The sequence below is a fragment of the Rhizophagus irregularis genome, chromosome 9 (assembly GCF_026210795.1).
Source record: "Rhizophagus irregularis chromosome 9, complete sequence".
Classification (NCBI taxonomy): Eukaryota; Fungi; Glomeromycota; class Glomeromycetes; order Glomerales; family Glomeraceae; genus Rhizophagus; species Rhizophagus irregularis.
Genome location: NC_089437.1, coordinates 3,622,147 through 3,638,503, shown reverse-complemented (window position 1 = coordinate 3,638,503; position 16,357 = coordinate 3,622,147). Strand labels below are relative to the sequence as shown.

The 16,357-nt window shown below is 32.5% G+C and overlaps 8 protein-coding genes across 8 annotated transcripts; 5 read left to right on the top strand and 3 right to left on the bottom strand.

Annotated features, from left to right (window-relative positions):
• Positions 1 to 1,799: 1,799 nt before the first annotated feature.
• Positions 1,800 to 2,649, bottom strand: OCT59_029856 (uncharacterized protein; the record flags this gene model as incomplete). The annotated part of the gene is made up of 4 exons (XM_025309455.2): positions 1,800 to 2,162; positions 2,222 to 2,253; positions 2,410 to 2,457; positions 2,598 to 2,649. The coding sequence occupies 4 exons, from the start codon at positions 2,647 to 2,649 to the stop codon at positions 1,800 to 1,802; spliced, it is 495 nt and encodes a 164-aa protein (XP_025173327.2).
• Positions 2,650 to 4,125: 1,476 nt separating this feature from the next.
• Positions 4,126 to 4,452, top strand: OCT59_029855 (uncharacterized protein; the record flags this gene model as incomplete). Its single annotated transcript, XM_025311266.1, has 1 exon — positions 4,126 to 4,452. The coding sequence occupies one exon, from the start codon at positions 4,126 to 4,128 to the stop codon at positions 4,450 to 4,452; it is 327 nt and encodes a 108-aa protein (XP_025173326.1).
• A 455-nt stretch (positions 4,453 to 4,907) lies between these two features.
• OCT59_029854 (uncharacterized protein) lies at positions 4,908 to 6,013 on the top strand (the record flags this gene model as incomplete). Its single annotated transcript, XM_066146260.1, has 3 exons — positions 4,908 to 5,081; positions 5,751 to 5,782; positions 5,878 to 6,013. The coding sequence occupies 3 exons, from the start codon at positions 4,908 to 4,910 to the stop codon at positions 6,011 to 6,013; spliced, it is 342 nt and encodes a 113-aa protein (XP_065994924.1).
• Positions 6,014 to 6,218: 205 nt separating this feature from the next.
• OCT59_029853 (uncharacterized protein) lies at positions 6,219 to 7,282 on the top strand (the record flags this gene model as incomplete). The annotated part of the gene is made up of 5 exons (XM_066146259.1): positions 6,219 to 6,242; positions 6,339 to 6,387; positions 6,502 to 6,554; positions 6,765 to 6,910; positions 6,967 to 7,282. 5 exons carry the CDS (start codon positions 6,219 to 6,221, stop codon positions 7,280 to 7,282), a joined length of 588 nt encoding a protein of 195 aa, XP_065994923.1.
• Positions 7,283 to 7,637: 355 nt separating this feature from the next.
• Positions 7,638 to 8,602, top strand: OCT59_029852 (uncharacterized protein). Its single transcript, XM_066146258.1, has one exon. The coding sequence runs from the start codon at positions 7,743 to 7,745 to the stop codon at positions 8,058 to 8,060; it is 318 nt and encodes a 105-aa protein (XP_065994922.1). The 5' UTR covers positions 7,638 to 7,742; the 3' UTR covers positions 8,061 to 8,602.
• A 908-nt stretch (positions 8,603 to 9,510) lies between these two features.
• Positions 9,511 to 9,858, bottom strand: OCT59_029851 (uncharacterized protein; the record flags this gene model as incomplete). The annotated part of the gene is made up of 1 exon (XM_025327008.2): positions 9,511 to 9,858. The coding sequence occupies one exon, from the start codon at positions 9,856 to 9,858 to the stop codon at positions 9,511 to 9,513; it is 348 nt and encodes a 115-aa protein (XP_025173323.2).
• A 2,423-nt stretch (positions 9,859 to 12,281) lies between these two features.
• Positions 12,282 to 13,752, top strand: OCT59_029850 (uncharacterized protein; the record flags this gene model as incomplete). The annotated part of the gene is made up of 2 exons (XM_066146257.1): positions 12,282 to 12,396; positions 12,482 to 13,752. Exons 1-2 carry the CDS (start codon positions 12,342 to 12,344, stop codon positions 13,750 to 13,752), a joined length of 1,326 nt encoding a protein of 441 aa, XP_065994921.1. The 5' UTR covers positions 12,282 to 12,341.
• A 1,243-nt stretch (positions 13,753 to 14,995) lies between these two features.
• OCT59_029849 (uncharacterized protein) lies at positions 14,996 to 15,728 on the bottom strand (the record flags this gene model as incomplete). The annotated part of the gene is made up of 6 exons (XM_066146256.1): positions 14,996 to 15,029; positions 15,111 to 15,117; positions 15,169 to 15,190; positions 15,260 to 15,387; positions 15,466 to 15,550; positions 15,633 to 15,728. The coding sequence occupies 6 exons, from the start codon at positions 15,726 to 15,728 to the stop codon at positions 14,996 to 14,998; spliced, it is 372 nt and encodes a 123-aa protein (XP_065994920.1).
• Positions 15,729 to 16,357: the final 629 nt, after the last annotated feature.

Below are 16,357 nucleotides of genomic sequence, written 5' to 3'. Positions count from 1 at the left end.
TTATTATCAAACAATTTATTTATTTATATATATATTTTTTAATCAACATTATCGATTTTTACAAGCAAATTAGTAAAAGGAGCGAGTAGATTAAAAAAAGTAAAAAATATTGTTATTGCAAATAAAAAATTTAAATAAAAAAGCTTTGTTTTTCTCAGTTAAAAGGATAATACACAAATTTATTCGCGTCGCAGTTTATATACGGTAGTTATTCTATAAATTTTTTCTTTATGGTTTTTATGTAAACTATGAATCAAGAATCAAATTGTCACACTTATTAATAATTCTTAAATCAGTTTACAAATTTAGTAATAAAAAGAATGTAACCTCCCTGGTTAGTATGATCGAGCGAGACGATACTACAATTAAAAAGCTAGGCACATTGTACAAGCCTTTCGGCATTCTTTGTTTCCACGACTATTAAAAAAGCTTATTTTTCCTTTATTTATGAGAATGAAACCGATATCATGACCAAAATTGAAAATGAAATCAGAACTTTCATTTTTCAGTTTCACTTCAAAATATTTTCTTTAAAAAATTTTTTTTTTTACTTTCTTTTGAAGAACTAAATGATTCTTTCCTTTTACTTTTTAGATATCGGGCTTCCTCGGGTAACTATTTGGATCAGTAAGTTTTTAATGAGAAGCATCAAAACTTTAATTTAATTTTTTTTTTTAATCCATCTGTTTTTAATAAAGGTCAGTTCTGATTCTTTGGATTCCAGGAAGATTTCGGGTTTGACTACTTGAAACTTCAAATTTTTTTTAAAAAAAATGTTAACTTTTCGTCATTTTTTTTTTTGAATATGTTTCAAATGCTTACATTTAGACAATAAACTTTGGAAAATATTATAATCTATATAAACTATAAAGCTACAAGAAAGAATAAATAAAACGAACAATGATATCAAATAACTTAGGTAATTTTGCTGATTTTTTCTTTAAGCGTAGATTTAGCCGGATCCACGGGAAGCAAGTTTTTGGGGTAGATGGTATATTCAAATTAAAACTTGCAACTTTAAATTCTTATTTACTAATAGATGTTCACAAATTTTTTTTTCATACATAGGAGGCAATAAATATATCATAATAATTACATTGTATTTTTTACTTACCTCTCTCACATTTCCTTTTTGAATACTTATTACGCTATTATCATTTTCTATAAAATTTTATTTTCTTTCTAATAAAAAGCCTGACACTTATTGCCCAATATTTATTATTCTGGTACTCAATAGATTATCAAAATCATTACATATGGAAGCGACCATTTTGCATAATACTATAGAAATTATACATAATAATAAATATAAATTAATTTTATAAAATTATTAGTATTTGCGATAATGAGTATAGGGGATTTCAGGATATCGGGTTTGTAATTTGTCAGGATTGTGAGCGTTGGGATTTTGAATGGTTCACTTTAAGGAGAGTGCATCTAGTGGTAGTTCTACAATTAAACGCTTAAGGAATAAGATAAATTTCTTTCGAAATAATTTCAACATCAATATTATCTAAGTAAAAACAATCTGTAGTTTCTTCGAGTCACGGCGAGAATATAAAGGTTCCTAGTACTTTTTTAAAGTTATTTTTTATAATGTTAAATCATGCTAGTTGCTAATTGAATATGATAAATTTTAAGGAGTGAATTCATAAATATATAAAATAATTATATAAAAAACGAGTATTCAGTATTTATTCTTAATTTGTATTGATATGATAAAAACTTTTAATAAGACGCTAATATTGATTTTTATAACTATTAATAACAAATTTAAAATATTTCATAGTTAAAAGCCATCACTTTTTCAAAAATAACTGTCTCTCGTCCTCGCGACGTCTTACCAAGCCAGGCAACCTTTTTCTTTTAGCATGTACCCACCTGCCAAACTCTTCTGAAGCACCTTGAGTATCACCTGCTTTGAGCTTTTTAAGCAATATGGATGTCCTAAGCTTGTCACAGCCAAGGTTGTACGCGAAAGAAACCACGGCGGAGAATTGATTTGAATTAAGTTCTGGAACTTGTTTATTAACGTAATCTTCAAACTTGACTAAATCCTTTCTAAGTAATTCTTCAGCTTCTTTAATGGAGATAGGAGCTTTAATTTTATCGCTGTCTTTATTAGCTTTGCAGTTATGACCATATCCAATAGTTGTAATGCCCTAATGTAATAAACAATGTTATTTCAGTCACACCCGACGTACTGTACAATCGAACTTACCACTGGGTCATCGTAAAAATTTTCCTTAAATACTTCAAATTTTTTTGATAAGGTTTAATCCTTCGACATTAATTCTACGTGACATTTTGACAATGTTATTATAAAATTCTTCTTGTGAAAAAAGTGAGATTTTATTTCAGTAATGCAGGCATATTTATACAAGATCCGAATTACTACAATCTACTAACCAAGATACGGAAATAATGAACGAGAATTACAAAGGATAATCGATACTGCTAATTAATATATGGAAATATTAACGAAGTTATATCAAAAGATTTGGTTCTTCAAATGACAATGAAATGAATTTGTTATTCCATGAGAATATTATGGCCCGCCGTAGTTACAAAAAGGTTGATGAAAAATCATCATGCACCATTGCACCATGATGATTTTTCATCAACCTTTTTGTAACTACGGCGGGCCATAGAATATGCTTATTTGTTCCATAATTGTTTACGTACAGTACGATCGTTAACAAATAGAAACAAAATTGGATTTCATTAAAAAACATAAAAGATAAACATACTAACTATTTTTAAAATTCTAAATAATAGTGCCAAATTACTTTGGCATACTATGATGTATAGAATAATGCCAATTAGTAATTTATAATGAAGGTTGTTCGAACTCCGATATTCGCTACTAACCATTTTTAAAATGGATAACTTAATAGTGCCACCCAAATTTTTAGAGTGAGAACCTTTTTTACAAATAAACAAGGAGTAATTCAATCTATCTGCCTTTAATGCTTAAATTAAATATTTATTACCTGTTTTGAACTAATTAATTTAATAACGTCACATTGTACGTCATTTATTTTATATTTATTTATATACATTTATTTATTTGTATAGTATTTAGGTGCCATCAGATTATTGACACAATCTGAATCGAAACAAAGAAGATTTCTTTATTGTATTCTATTGATCACATTATAAAGTCTCATGGGAGTTCAATTTAGCCTTTATTTTTCGGTAATTTTTTATTCACAACCAATTAATTTTGGATACATTTTATTATGTCGGATACTTAATATTTTGTATTTTGTATTATTTTATATTTTTTATTACTTCTTCGGTATTTATTTATATTAATAAAAACTTATAATAAGTGATATTCATCGGTCTAAAAATACTTCAAAGTTGAGAATTAATATTTCAAATATCGACTCATTATTGTTTGGATAGATTCATATCACGTTATCACGTACGTGCATTGAGCTTTTGTTACTTTGCTTTTGAGATAACAAAAGCTTCATTGAACAAAGCAACAAAAGTAATGCAACATTTAAACAATTTATTTTTTTTTGTTTTAACATTCCCCGAAAAAAAATTATTATTTTGATTATTTTCTTTTCTAACAATAAAAAATAAACCTTCTTTTTTTAGTGAAAGATAAAATTGCTTTTTTTAGTCAACATATGAAATTTTCTAAGAAATAATGAATGGTTTTTCATCCCAATTTAAATATAATTCATTATTTAATCTACTTGATTTTTTTTAAAAAAAATACATTCGTATCATGGAAGGTTAATACACGGTAGTAACCTCTTTCGTTGATATAAAACATTAAAGCATTCGGCGATAGGGTACGCTCAGCGACTGGATAACCAGCAATAAGGTAGCCAGCAATAGGATAAGCTTCCTCTCAAAGAGTCCTTCCAAATGTATCACTGAATAACCTACATATTACCGAACAGCCTACGTATTACCATGTCTGCTATCGTTACCAAGTTCGTGAGAGAGAATAATCTTAATCCAGAAATGAGACTGAAATGAGCCTCGTTGAACTTAGCCAACTTGTGCCAGAATTGCACAAACTCTTTAGTTAAAGTAAAAAGAGATCAGGTGCGTCGATGACTTCTAAATGGATGCAACTTTAGTAGAGAGCAAGCGTCTATAATGGTACCCTTTCAGAAAAGTGGCCGACCTAAAGGTGGAGACGCAATGCCTCCGGGCGAAACTTCTGATTCACTACCGGAAGGAGGTGCAGTGAATGTATGCCAAGTATCGCAAGAAGAGACTATCGAAGAATTGGCTCAGCGCATCGTCCGGGAGAATCTTAGTGAAATGGAAGTAAGAGATATGGCTAAGGCTTTAATCAAAACAGCTTCCAATGCAACCAGTGGACTATCGCGTTTATCACAACTTCGAAAAGAACTGCGCAACTTGAATGCATCAGAAAAAATCATCTCTGCTACCTTTGATCCCAAGACAACCCGCTTATAAAATAAAATGCAGAAGGAGCGTCGTCTGGAACGTGAGAATGAAGGAATCAATTGTCCAGACTACTTTGTGTTAGAATCGGTTAAGGAGAGATTGGATGGGTGTGATGCATCAAAAATGCCTGACACACAAGTTCTTGCCGATATAATGATAATGCTCTGTATACGCCTAGCTGAACTCAAAACTTACGCATAGCCGATGGGAAAGTAACTGGCTATGCAAAAAATCGAAATCAGGAGGACGTTCACCTAGATCGATGGAAAGAGCGAAGAGCGTGCTAACCAGCTACTTTCTTGGATGCAGAATGCAATTTCTTCAAGACAGTTAAGAGATCCAGGTATGCCCGGGTTAAATGGTTAAATACATTCCTAAAGAAACATGACTTATTACCTTCTCATTTGCGCAAAATTGGAGCAGTATTTGCGGTAATGGCATGGAGCTAAGATTTATCAAATGCTATGAACATTGCCAGTGAAGCACTTATGCACAGTCCCGATAATAACACTTCACCGGCGCAAAACTATACAATAGTTAATTACAGACCTCGTGGGTACCTTACGATCAGGCAAAGCCATTCAAAGTCTTTGACGAAAACTAATCATATGGCCGTGCATCCCGGGAAATTGGCCGAGGTGAAATTTATTTTTTTTTTTGAACAAGATATAGCATATATAACGCATTTATCTGTTTAGACGTGCGGTTAGATCGAAGGAAGGAAGGATAACGGCCGACCGAAGGTCACAAGCATTCATCTGATTGTAAACCCAGTGCGCCAGTGAAAAGATTGGAGGATAATACTATTCAGCACAAAAAGCGATTCGTCCGAAGAATTTGAGGGCAGTCAATCCCAGTCGGGTAGATATTGCACTCCAAAGAGACGATCATCATCTCGGGAGATTTCTAATGGACACGTGAGTTGGCTGTGCTTGTGCGACAAAAAAAAAATCGAAAGAAATAAATACTTACCCACACTCCTCCTTTTCCCAAAAACAAACGCGAGAAGAATGTGAAATTGCTTTGTTGCGACTTTGAACCTACCATATAAGTTAATATTAACGTCAAAAGCATATGTCATGAAGGGCTGAGGACTTTGCAATTCTGAGATCGTCAGGCACAAAGCCACTTAGAAACTGGCGAGGAAGAAAACTAAAAGGAATCAAGTTCACGTACACGTGTGCTTTTGAAGGTTTCTTGGTATCATATGACAATGTTAATCAATTTCCTGTCTGCGGAACTCGGCCATTTATTATTCCACTCGCCCAGAAACAAGATATAAAGCGTGAAGGACTGGTCGTAGGTAGAAGTTCAGTCAACCTTCCCGCGAAAAATTAAGGTATGAAATTATGTTTTTATTTGTAGAATTATGTTCCGGAGCATCTTTACAACTGTACAAACGGACATATATTCGCTATGGGCCTTTATAATTAGGAAGAAGCGTACAATGGCCGAAACCACGCGAAGCGTCAGTCTTAATGTTCTTGTTATCTCCACCGAGCCTGAAAATATCACTAAACAAAGTATTATCACACTTAAGATCCTCTTAACGACAAAATTGACCAACTAAGGCCTATGATTAAGGAACGGTGGGCCATCGTTATTTGCAAATATTCTTCCTACCAACTTTATTCTCCACAAGACTGATTCGCAACTTAGTCAATATATGATGGGGATGCTCCCGGCTGCGAAGAAATGTTCTCACATGAATTAATTTCTAAGCATTTTAACACCCAGCTTCATATGATAGAATTCATATTGTTGTAAAAATGTAAATGCCATCCATAACTTCACTGCAGGTTGTAACAGCGACATATTCGCATTTTTTATGTATTAGTTGCTACTTCCGGCAACGATTTATTTTATTAAATAAAGCATTGTTATACTGGGAATAGGGTCGTTTCCAAACGAGTCGAATATACTGTGAACTTGAGCCCTTACAACGTATAAATATCACTATGTCAGAAACTAACACACCCACCTCTACTTCCATACTACACCAGGAAATGAGACGCTTAGAAATTAAAAAGTATGGCGAACTTATCTTGTTTTTAAAAGAACAGAACTTAGGGCTTAGCGAGACAGCTCTCAAAATCTTAGAAAATGAAGAGGTTAATGGCCGGGACTTCTCAAGATAACCAGCCGAATTACGAAAAAACGTCAAGCGGGTGAGGGCGTAGCTCATTATTGGGCTGTTGAAGGATAGGGCAGATGTTGAAAAGGAGCCGGAATATTTCCTGATGCAAATAAAAATAAACAATCATGTTATCCAAGCTTGAAGTTTGAGACAGTGAATCTTCGAACTGGAGGCTACGCTTAAGATTAAGAATGATGAACCTGAAGCATGGAGGCAACGCGCTACTCTGAACGAGGAAAAGGTTGACGAGCTTAAAGCTCGAAATGCTAATCTCGAGGTTGAGAATTCCGATCTTAAGAACAAGGTTGTGAAGCTTGAGCAGGAACACAAGTCTACAGTCGAATCTAAAACGAAAATTTGAGAGTATGCCCGTGAAAATGAAACAGGGTTCGCACAGTGGGTGAGCAGTCACAAGTGAAGACGCGGAGCGCTGCTAATACCAAGACATGCGAAGCTTCTGAAAGGCAAAAGAAAAACGTTAGTGGTGAGATTCAGAGTAAGCGGAAAAAGAAACAAACGCTTGAATCGTCTGCTCAGGACTCAACGAGTAATCATCGGATGATTTCGGAAAATTCGGGAAGAATCGTGGAAACCGTGACAAAAAGTCACGATCAGATTGAGCCGAAGGTTGATACTGGCAATTCTGATAATACCACTGAAGTAGCTGAAACGGAAAATCAAATAATAGAGGGGTTGATTTAAGCGCTGACTTTGTGTTGTTCGTTAACGAAATTAGTAAGTCTTGTATGGAAGATATGATCCCGGACTCCGCACAAAAATTATCGGAATTATTTGATAAAGCAATAAAAACAGGCCAGAAACAAATCCTATACTGGTTTTATTATTCTCTTGAATTTGAAAACAGATTCAGAAGCCTTACAATGGATGGCAAGGTTAAGTATAAAACGGCAAGATCGAAAATATATAGGGTAATGAAACCTTTTCTACCCATGATTACAGATGTAAATTTGCGTAAGAGAACTGAGAGAGCTCGAAAAATCCTTAAGCTCTTTGGTGAAGGAGGTGTAGGCATAGACAGGATCCAAAACGTTACATATAGTGCAAGTGCTATCTCGGGATTAAAAGATACTCAAATTCAGCATATTATAAATCAGTTGACTTCGAAAACCGAGACATTTTGTCATACTACGACGACGCTTTTATGAAGAGATTTGATGATGATTCTGGGGATGAAACTTTCGAAAGAGGATGCAGAAATAGTATCCAGCCGGAGGCTAGCGAATTTTCGGACGAAGGAAGCCAGAATGAAACGTCAGCAGGTTCTTCTAGTTCTGACTCTGACTCCGACGAATCTATAGACTCGAACCACCAGATCCATTACGAATCTTCAAATGAAGAAAGCCAGAATGAAAATTCTGTAAGTTCTCCCAACTCTGATACTGATTACGATGAATCTGACGCGAAACGTGAGGAAGTGACGCCTCGAATCACGGATGAAGACATCTTGGCAGGCTTTTAGAGTTTCCGAAGAGATAAGGATAGAGGAAGGAACGAATGATTATTATTAGTACTAATAAAATTATTATTATATGAATAAGAAGAAAGAAGAGAAGTTGTTATAATTTTTTATAATTTAATGAGACGTTAGTAATTTCACCTAATTCTGAAGATTCTGAATCCCGCCGAGGTGGACCTATAGACCATCCGAACCATGATATTCTACGCGAAGAAATGACTCGATCCGAAGGTATCTCGATCATAATCCGGGCGCAACACTCATGTGAAAGGCGCGGTATGACATCGGAAAAATTCTTAGGGTCTATGCAATGTAAGATTAGATTCGCATTTTTTTACTCCGCGATTGTTCCATCCACGACTAGCATCTAGGAAAAAACAATTATCCGCGTGGGCTGTTGCCACACCAATACCGGGCACATTCCTCCCTTGAAATATCTTTCCGCTACTTCATATTTTATTAGTTTAGTTAGTTTAGCTGAACTTTTTACATTGATAACTCATTTACAAAATAAAGATGTGCTGTTTTATTATATATTCGCAAATATAAATTTTATGTTACTAGTAATCAATAATGTGAAAATTTCATACTAAAATAATTCTCTAACAAGTGTATGTTCATATGGTGATTTCGCATACATTACTTTGCAGACTAATATTTTTTTCATCATGCTATTCTGTTAGTGTTAGATCCATCGAATTTTCTTTATTTTCCATCTTTGTCTAGAATAAAAATTCTTACATTAGAATGCATTTGCTGCCAACTTATTGTGTAAGATACGCACCTTAGAGTTTCCATTAGCTTTTTAATGACCGGTCCAAAAACGTGTTCCATATTACGGTTGTCCACAATAATCACGAGATCATCTTATCGAAACAATTTTGACCTTTTATTCTGCCCACGAGGAAATTCCACTGAAATATAAATATGTTTCCGATTCTCCGTTGAATTTTTGATTGTCTCATGATTCTTTTTATCAGAACCCGGTATTTTCGGTGTAGTTCAAATCGTAATCTACACCATCAAAGTCTAAATCTTGTCCATACTCTTCCTTTTCATTAGCTGCGGGAATTCCTATTTGGAGGCATAATTGTTTTTTATAAGAGGAAAATTTCACGGGTTCAAATTTTTCTCTTTCCCGGGGTTTCTATATACTGAGATTTCATACACGACTTGATTAACTGCTTTTCGACTTTTTTTCGCCCAATAGGTCTTCCAGAAACTGTACAGCTCACTAATAACAGTACCACCTTTTGCTCATTATCCACAAGAGAGAGCACCAAGTCTGATCCTGAGCAGGGTTCTGATTGGATTGCACGATAACGATAAGCTTCATTACTAAAGGAACTGCATTTGATAGATTTGGAACTGTTACGAATTTCATCGTGGAAGTGATCCATGAAGGAAGGTTAAATTGTTGACAATTTTCCATTTGTTAAGTTCTTTTCGTACATTACGCCCACATTTCTGATGAATTAATATTGAGCAGGATAATGTTATCAACAAAGACATCTACTAAAGATTTCCCTCTTCTTTGAAAAAAATCTTCGATGTCAGAGACGAGGTAAGATTCAAATGATGGGTTGATTTTGATCTCTTCAGAAAAAGTTTCATTATAATGGCTAGGAGTGAAATATTCCTGTGACTCGTAAGGAACGATGCTGTATTGGAGTGGTTTTATAGCTTGGCTGTACCTTTGATTGTGAAAAATATGAAGCTTAAGAACATCCATAATCGCTTTTTCTCGATGTAAATTATCTGCACCCACATATTTACATGCGTTTTCCAAATATACTGCCATATCAAAGCTTATAATCCTTACAAGCTACGAACAAAAAAGTTCATGAAGATACTCAGGAATAACTGGATATGGGCCTTTGTAATACCAAACTACCTTCTTAGTGCAATGACTGCAATCCCATTCTCTTCACAGAGTTTCTTTTTGATCTGATCACGCATCAACTGCTTTTCAAATTCTTCCAGATCTTTATGAAAGTGTTTCACATGTTACTCATGTTGTTTGCCTTGTACCTCTATAGCAAATCCATACTGTAGATAGTAAATATCGAGTTCTAATCCTTGAGAATGTATTTTCAAGAAATCTGCAAGAATGTTATTATGGCTTCATGACATAGATTTTCATATTTATTTAAGCAACCATTGCAACCATTTCTTAGAGTGCTTTATACAATTAAAACTTGAAACCCATCTATGACCTTTGTTACATATCCATTGCATTGGAACACAGATTAATACATACCGTCCCTACTGTGAGCGATTTCCTTTGCTTCTATAAGACCACAAAGAAATTACCAGCACAATGTGAACACTATCTTACCATCTTCCCATATTTTTTATTCGATAAAGGGTTGTAGCCCATTCATGACCTTTGCCACATCTCCAAAGCATTGGAATAGTCGAATTAACATATTCTGTTGAAAGACCCGCTCTTGTGCAATATTTTTTGCAAAATCAATAATATTTCGTAGTTTACGGACTGGGATATATTTTTTGTCTTCTATAACATGTTTTCTGGCTAGTGTACGGCACTTACTTGTAATGCAAAGACCCCTTTTTTCTCTGCAAACTCCTTCATATCTTAATCGTTCGAGTACGACGTTTTTCAACTGCAAACCACGGGCACCATGTTTTGCTATTTTCCACACAATTGAGGGTTGCGGACCATAAATGATCTTTAACACATTTCCTTACTATTGACATATTTTTCGGAAAGATATTAATAGTTTATACATCTTTTCAACAGTCAGCCGGCATAAAATATAATAAAAAGCTCTACTTTGATTTTTAAACATGTGTGCGTGTTTTCGTGTGTATGGCGTGAAATGTCATAAAAATAAATTCTTTATTAATACAGATAAAAGATAAATACAAATCGGGTCAACACCCGTACATGTGAAAAAATAAATTACAGATTCACCGAGGCAAGCAAATAAATATAATTTTTTTATAAACCATGTTCCTTATGAAAATGGAAAAATCTATGTAAACAATAAGTCTAATAAAATATATTTATCAATGTGAAACATTTTCGAATATAAACTTAAGAAACGAAAAAAAAAGATAAAAAAAAAATACTTATCAGTCCGTGGCACAGCAAATTTATTTTTTTCATCCTTTATTCATCGTTTTAATTCGAAATAAAAAAATTCGGTTTATTACTTTGATTTGGTTATATTTTTCCTACCGTATATGACGGAGCATAATTTTTTTTTCATATCATAAATATCATAATAAAATTATGGTTCATATCTAGTAATATTCAAGATATTTAAATTTTCGAAGTTTTTTAAAAAAGTAAAAAATTTCATTTCCGTGTGGGATTATCTGGGATATACTAAAAATCCCAAGAAAATCATTTCGGGCGGTGTTAATCTCATATCACGAATAAATTTACTTTTTATGGTTTAATCTTTTGTACAAGATTTTTTTTTTGTTTGTACAAGATTTTATAATTATAGAATTGTGATAATAATAAAACTACTATACTGTGTTTCTGTGTTTGATTTTCATTATTCTTATTACGTCAAAGTCGTCAAATGAGTAATATATTAAAAAAAATAAGTTTTTTTTCCTGATATTGTGTTCATAATTTATGAAATAACTTTATATGTAATCGAGAATTTATTGAATAAAATTAACGTAAAAGTTTCCTTTTTTTGATAACACCGGCCAGAATTAAATAATTACTAAGGACTGAAAAGATTTGTAGATCAATTGCATGCATGACTATCATAACTATCATTATTTCTACTTTTAGTTAAACTGATAAAAAATTGCAAAGGACAAAATGAACAATGAAAACAATCTTTTTTTTATATCTATGAAATTACCATTCTTTATAAGAAAAAGTAAGAAAAGCTAAAAATATATACAAATAGTTTTTTCTGATTATAATAAAAAAAAAATGAATTAATTAATTTTTTCATTTTTTTTTTGTTGTTCGCGAAAAAGGATTTTTGTGAAATTAAAATGATCTATTAATAAAAATGTTATTTTATATAATAGCTATGAAGTTTCCTTTTACGTTCTCTTTATACAATTTCAATCATCAATTTTTGAAAAGAGTTGGTTGAATATAACTATGAGATTTCTATTTGAAGGAATTATTACTCTTTAATTTAAAAATATATGAACTTTTTAAGAATCTTTTTGATTTTCAAAAAATTATATAAACACTCGTTTTTTCCCTTCAAAATTTCTTCAGTTCGATCTGAAATAATTAAAAAGATCGAGATAAAAAAGATCTAATTAATAAAAAAAGAAATGAAGTTCACAACTCTTGTTTGTTTAACGGCTTTGGGAGTTTCGGCTCTTAATGGTGAATAATAGAAACTTGAATATGAAATTATTATGTAAATAAATGAAATTAATTTACTAAATTTTTTTTTCAAAAAAATTATTAGTTAATGCTGCTCCTATTTCTGAGGTTGAATTGAATAATAAACGTGACGCACCATCTACATATTATTATGATGATGATAAGAAGGATAAGTACGATGACGAATACGGATACGATGACAAAAAGAAGGATCACAAAGATGACAAAAAAGACAAATATTACAGACGTAGCGCAGTAGCCGAGGAAAAAGATTACAAGGATGAGAAAGACAGCTACGATTACTACCCCGACAGCTACGATGGAAAGGATAAGTACGATGACGAATACGGATATGATGACAAAAAGAAGGATCACAAAGATGACAAAAAAGAAAAATATTACAGACGTAGCGCAGTAGCCGAGGAAAAAGATTACAAGGATGAAAAAGACAGCTACGATTACTACCCCGACAGCTACGATGGAAAGGGTAAGTACGACGACGAATACGGATATGATGACAAAAAGAAGGATCACAAAGATGACAAAAAAGAAAAATATTACAGACGTAGCGCAGTAGCCGAGGAAAAAGATTACAAGGATGAGAAAGACAGCTACGATTACTACCCCGACAGCTACGATGGAAAGGATAAGTACGACGACGAATACGGATATGATGACAAAAAGAAGGATCACAAAGATGACAAAAAAGAAAAATATTACAGACGTAGCGCAGTAGCCGAGGAAAAAGATTACAAGGATGAGAAAGACAGCTACGATTACTACCCCGACAGCTACGATGGAAAGGATAAGTACGATGACGAATACGGATACGATGACAAAAAGAACCACAAAGATGACAAAAAAGAAAAATATTACAGACGTAGCGCAGTAGCCGAGGAAAAAGATTACAAGGATGAGAAAGACAGCTACGATTACTACCCCGACAGCTACGATGGAAAGGATAAGTACGATGACGAATACGGATATGATGACAAAAAGAAGGATCACAAAGATGACAAAAAAGAAAAATATTACAGACGTAGCGCAGTAGCCGAGGAAAAAGATTACAAGGATGAGAAAGACAGCTACGATTACTACCCCGACAGCTACGATGGAAAGGATAAGTACGATGACGAATACGGATATGATGACAAAAAGAAGGATCACAAAGATGACAAAAAAGAAAAATATTACAGACGTAGCGCAGTAGCCGAGGAAAAAGATTACAAGGATGAGAAAGACAGCTACGATTACTACCCCGATAGCTACGATGGAAAGGATAAGTACGATGACGAATACGGATACGATGACAAAAAGAATGATCACAAAGATGACAAAAAAGAAAAATATTATTAAAATTTTTTGATAGTTATTTAATATGAGAAACTTATTTCTATTACATAGAGAGAAAAACAAATTGAATACTCTTCTTATTAATAATATTAATAATTTTGATCTTTAACCATTATAGAACTATCAATTTTCTTTTCTTCTTAAAATGTATTTATATTTACCATTTTTTTTATTTTGTATTATAATCATGTCCAAAGCTATAATTTGCAATTAAATAAATAAATTATTGTATTTACTTATACTTATTTTGGTTATTTTGGTTGAATACTTTTATTTAAATATTCAGGATAATCTAATCGAATAGTTTATAAATAATAAATATTGTAAAGCTACGTGTGATATAAGGAGAAGATGATATTTTTATTCGAACTTATAATACTTATTATTATTGATTCAAAATCATTACGACTTCTTTTTCATTTTCTAAACAATGTTACTAATACAACTTTTGTTCATATGAACAATTTCAGTCTATCTTTCATTAGCTTGCTGTTTCTTCTTTCGAAAGATATAATATCGAACTTTATATCTAAAAGCTAAATTAGAGCTTGGACTCGCACTAGTGTAACTCGATTCGACTTGAGCATATCCGAGTTAAACTCTTTTATAATTATTTAGCTAGAGCATTTTTCTTTTTTTTCTAAAAAAAAACAGACGACCGGTTGGTTTATGGTTATTAGACAATGGCTAATCTTTTTTTTTTAAAAAAAACAAAAAAAATTTCAATAAGAAGAACGTTTGTGTCTTTGTTGAAGGGAATGTGGCGAAGATTTTGTACTTACAACCAGAAAATTTCGTAGTGTAAAGAAGCATTTTCTGTGAGAAGTTGAAGACATTGTTAGTAAAAATAAGGTATTGATTTTGCGTTCCAACTTACATCAAACAAAGAGTATTAGAGTTTTTAATACAGTGTTGGATTTATATTGCTTGCTTCTTTGTGCGGTAAAAAAATTTTGCAAGTTCTTTTTGAAGAAAAATGTTTTAAGATTACAACTAGATGCTGCGCATCGGCACGTTATCATGCTGAAGATATTTTTTAATGATCGCAAATTTTTAGATCAAGGGTTTCAGCATCGCCACTTTTAGCATGGTTACTAACATATATACATAATATATATACCTTTAGAAAATACTTTACACCTTTATTATATTATCATATATAGCTAGCCTGGCCTTCTGTACAGCCAGCAGAGGATGTTAACATCCCTACCATCTAGGTCCTATAATATATACCTAACATTCCATCTTACCATCCCTTGACTATTTTTTCAATTTCCGTCCTTATTAAAATTAATGAATGAAACCGTGTTAAAACGCGAAAAAAAAAAAATTATAACAAGATTGATATTAATATTAATCACCTGGAATCTCACACGAGCTTATATTCTGTTGGAACGATTCGAATATCAACCGAATCACTATGAAACAAATCTCTGAAACCCTGCATTATATTTGTGTTAGAATCTTGTATTTCAAAAAAAAAAAAAATTAAAAAAATTTTAATATTCACATTCCAACCAGGATGGTCAAAATGCTTCAGTTTGGGTGTTTCTTTATCCTTACAAATACTACTAGTATTCTGCTCCAACATCCGTTCAGACATACTAGTAGTCTGGCTTCTCTGTGAGAGATTCCATCCTAAAATTAATGAATGATACCGTGTTAGACCGCAAAAAAAAAAATAAAATTATAACGATTGATATTAATATTAATCACCTGGAATCTCATACACGAGCTTATATTGGTCCGGTGGAACGGGTCGAATATCAACCGAATTACTATAAAATAAGTCTCTAAAACCCTGCATGACATTTGTATTAGAACTTTTATATTTCAAATAAAAAATTGTTTCCTAAAAAAAAAAATTTTTTTAAAATATTTACGCTCCAACCAGGATGGTCAAAATGCTTCAATTTATTATTTTTAGCTTGTTGTTCAGACGTATTTTGCTGTTCAGCTGTATTTTGTTGTTCAGACATTAAAAATTTTATAATGAGAAATTTTTTAATAACAGATAAAGAAATAAAAAAAGGGAGTAAGGTCTTTTATATATTTTTTTGTTGTACAAACTTTTTTATAAATTAATAATAACAATAAATACAAAAAATGTTGTAATTGACTTATGATGTCATTATGTCATGATGCGAAAGTAAGCAAATACCGATCAATCTATCCAAATATATCAATAATTGTCAAAGAAGAAAACAAGCATATGGAATATGTGGAGAATGTAAAGAACCTGGCACAGGATGGAGATGGATTGTTGTGTATGCCGCGTAATAATTTTTATGCTGTTTTACGCGCTTTCATAATAAAATGTTGATATTAGTAAATATTAATAACATTCCCGTTTATTTTTATTAATATTATTAATAGTGAAATTATTATTATTATTTAAAAAAAAAGATTCTTAAATTATTTAAATTTTTATGCATGACGTGTTGGCATTAAGGATGGTCATCGGTCCTACCGGTCCTAGTCGGTCCCAGGACTTGTAGGACCGGACCGCGGTTTTGCATTTTTCATGGCGCAGTAGGACCGGTCCCGAGGACTGACCAGTCCTCATACCGTTCTTCATATAATAATGATTTTTATATAAAAAATTTTT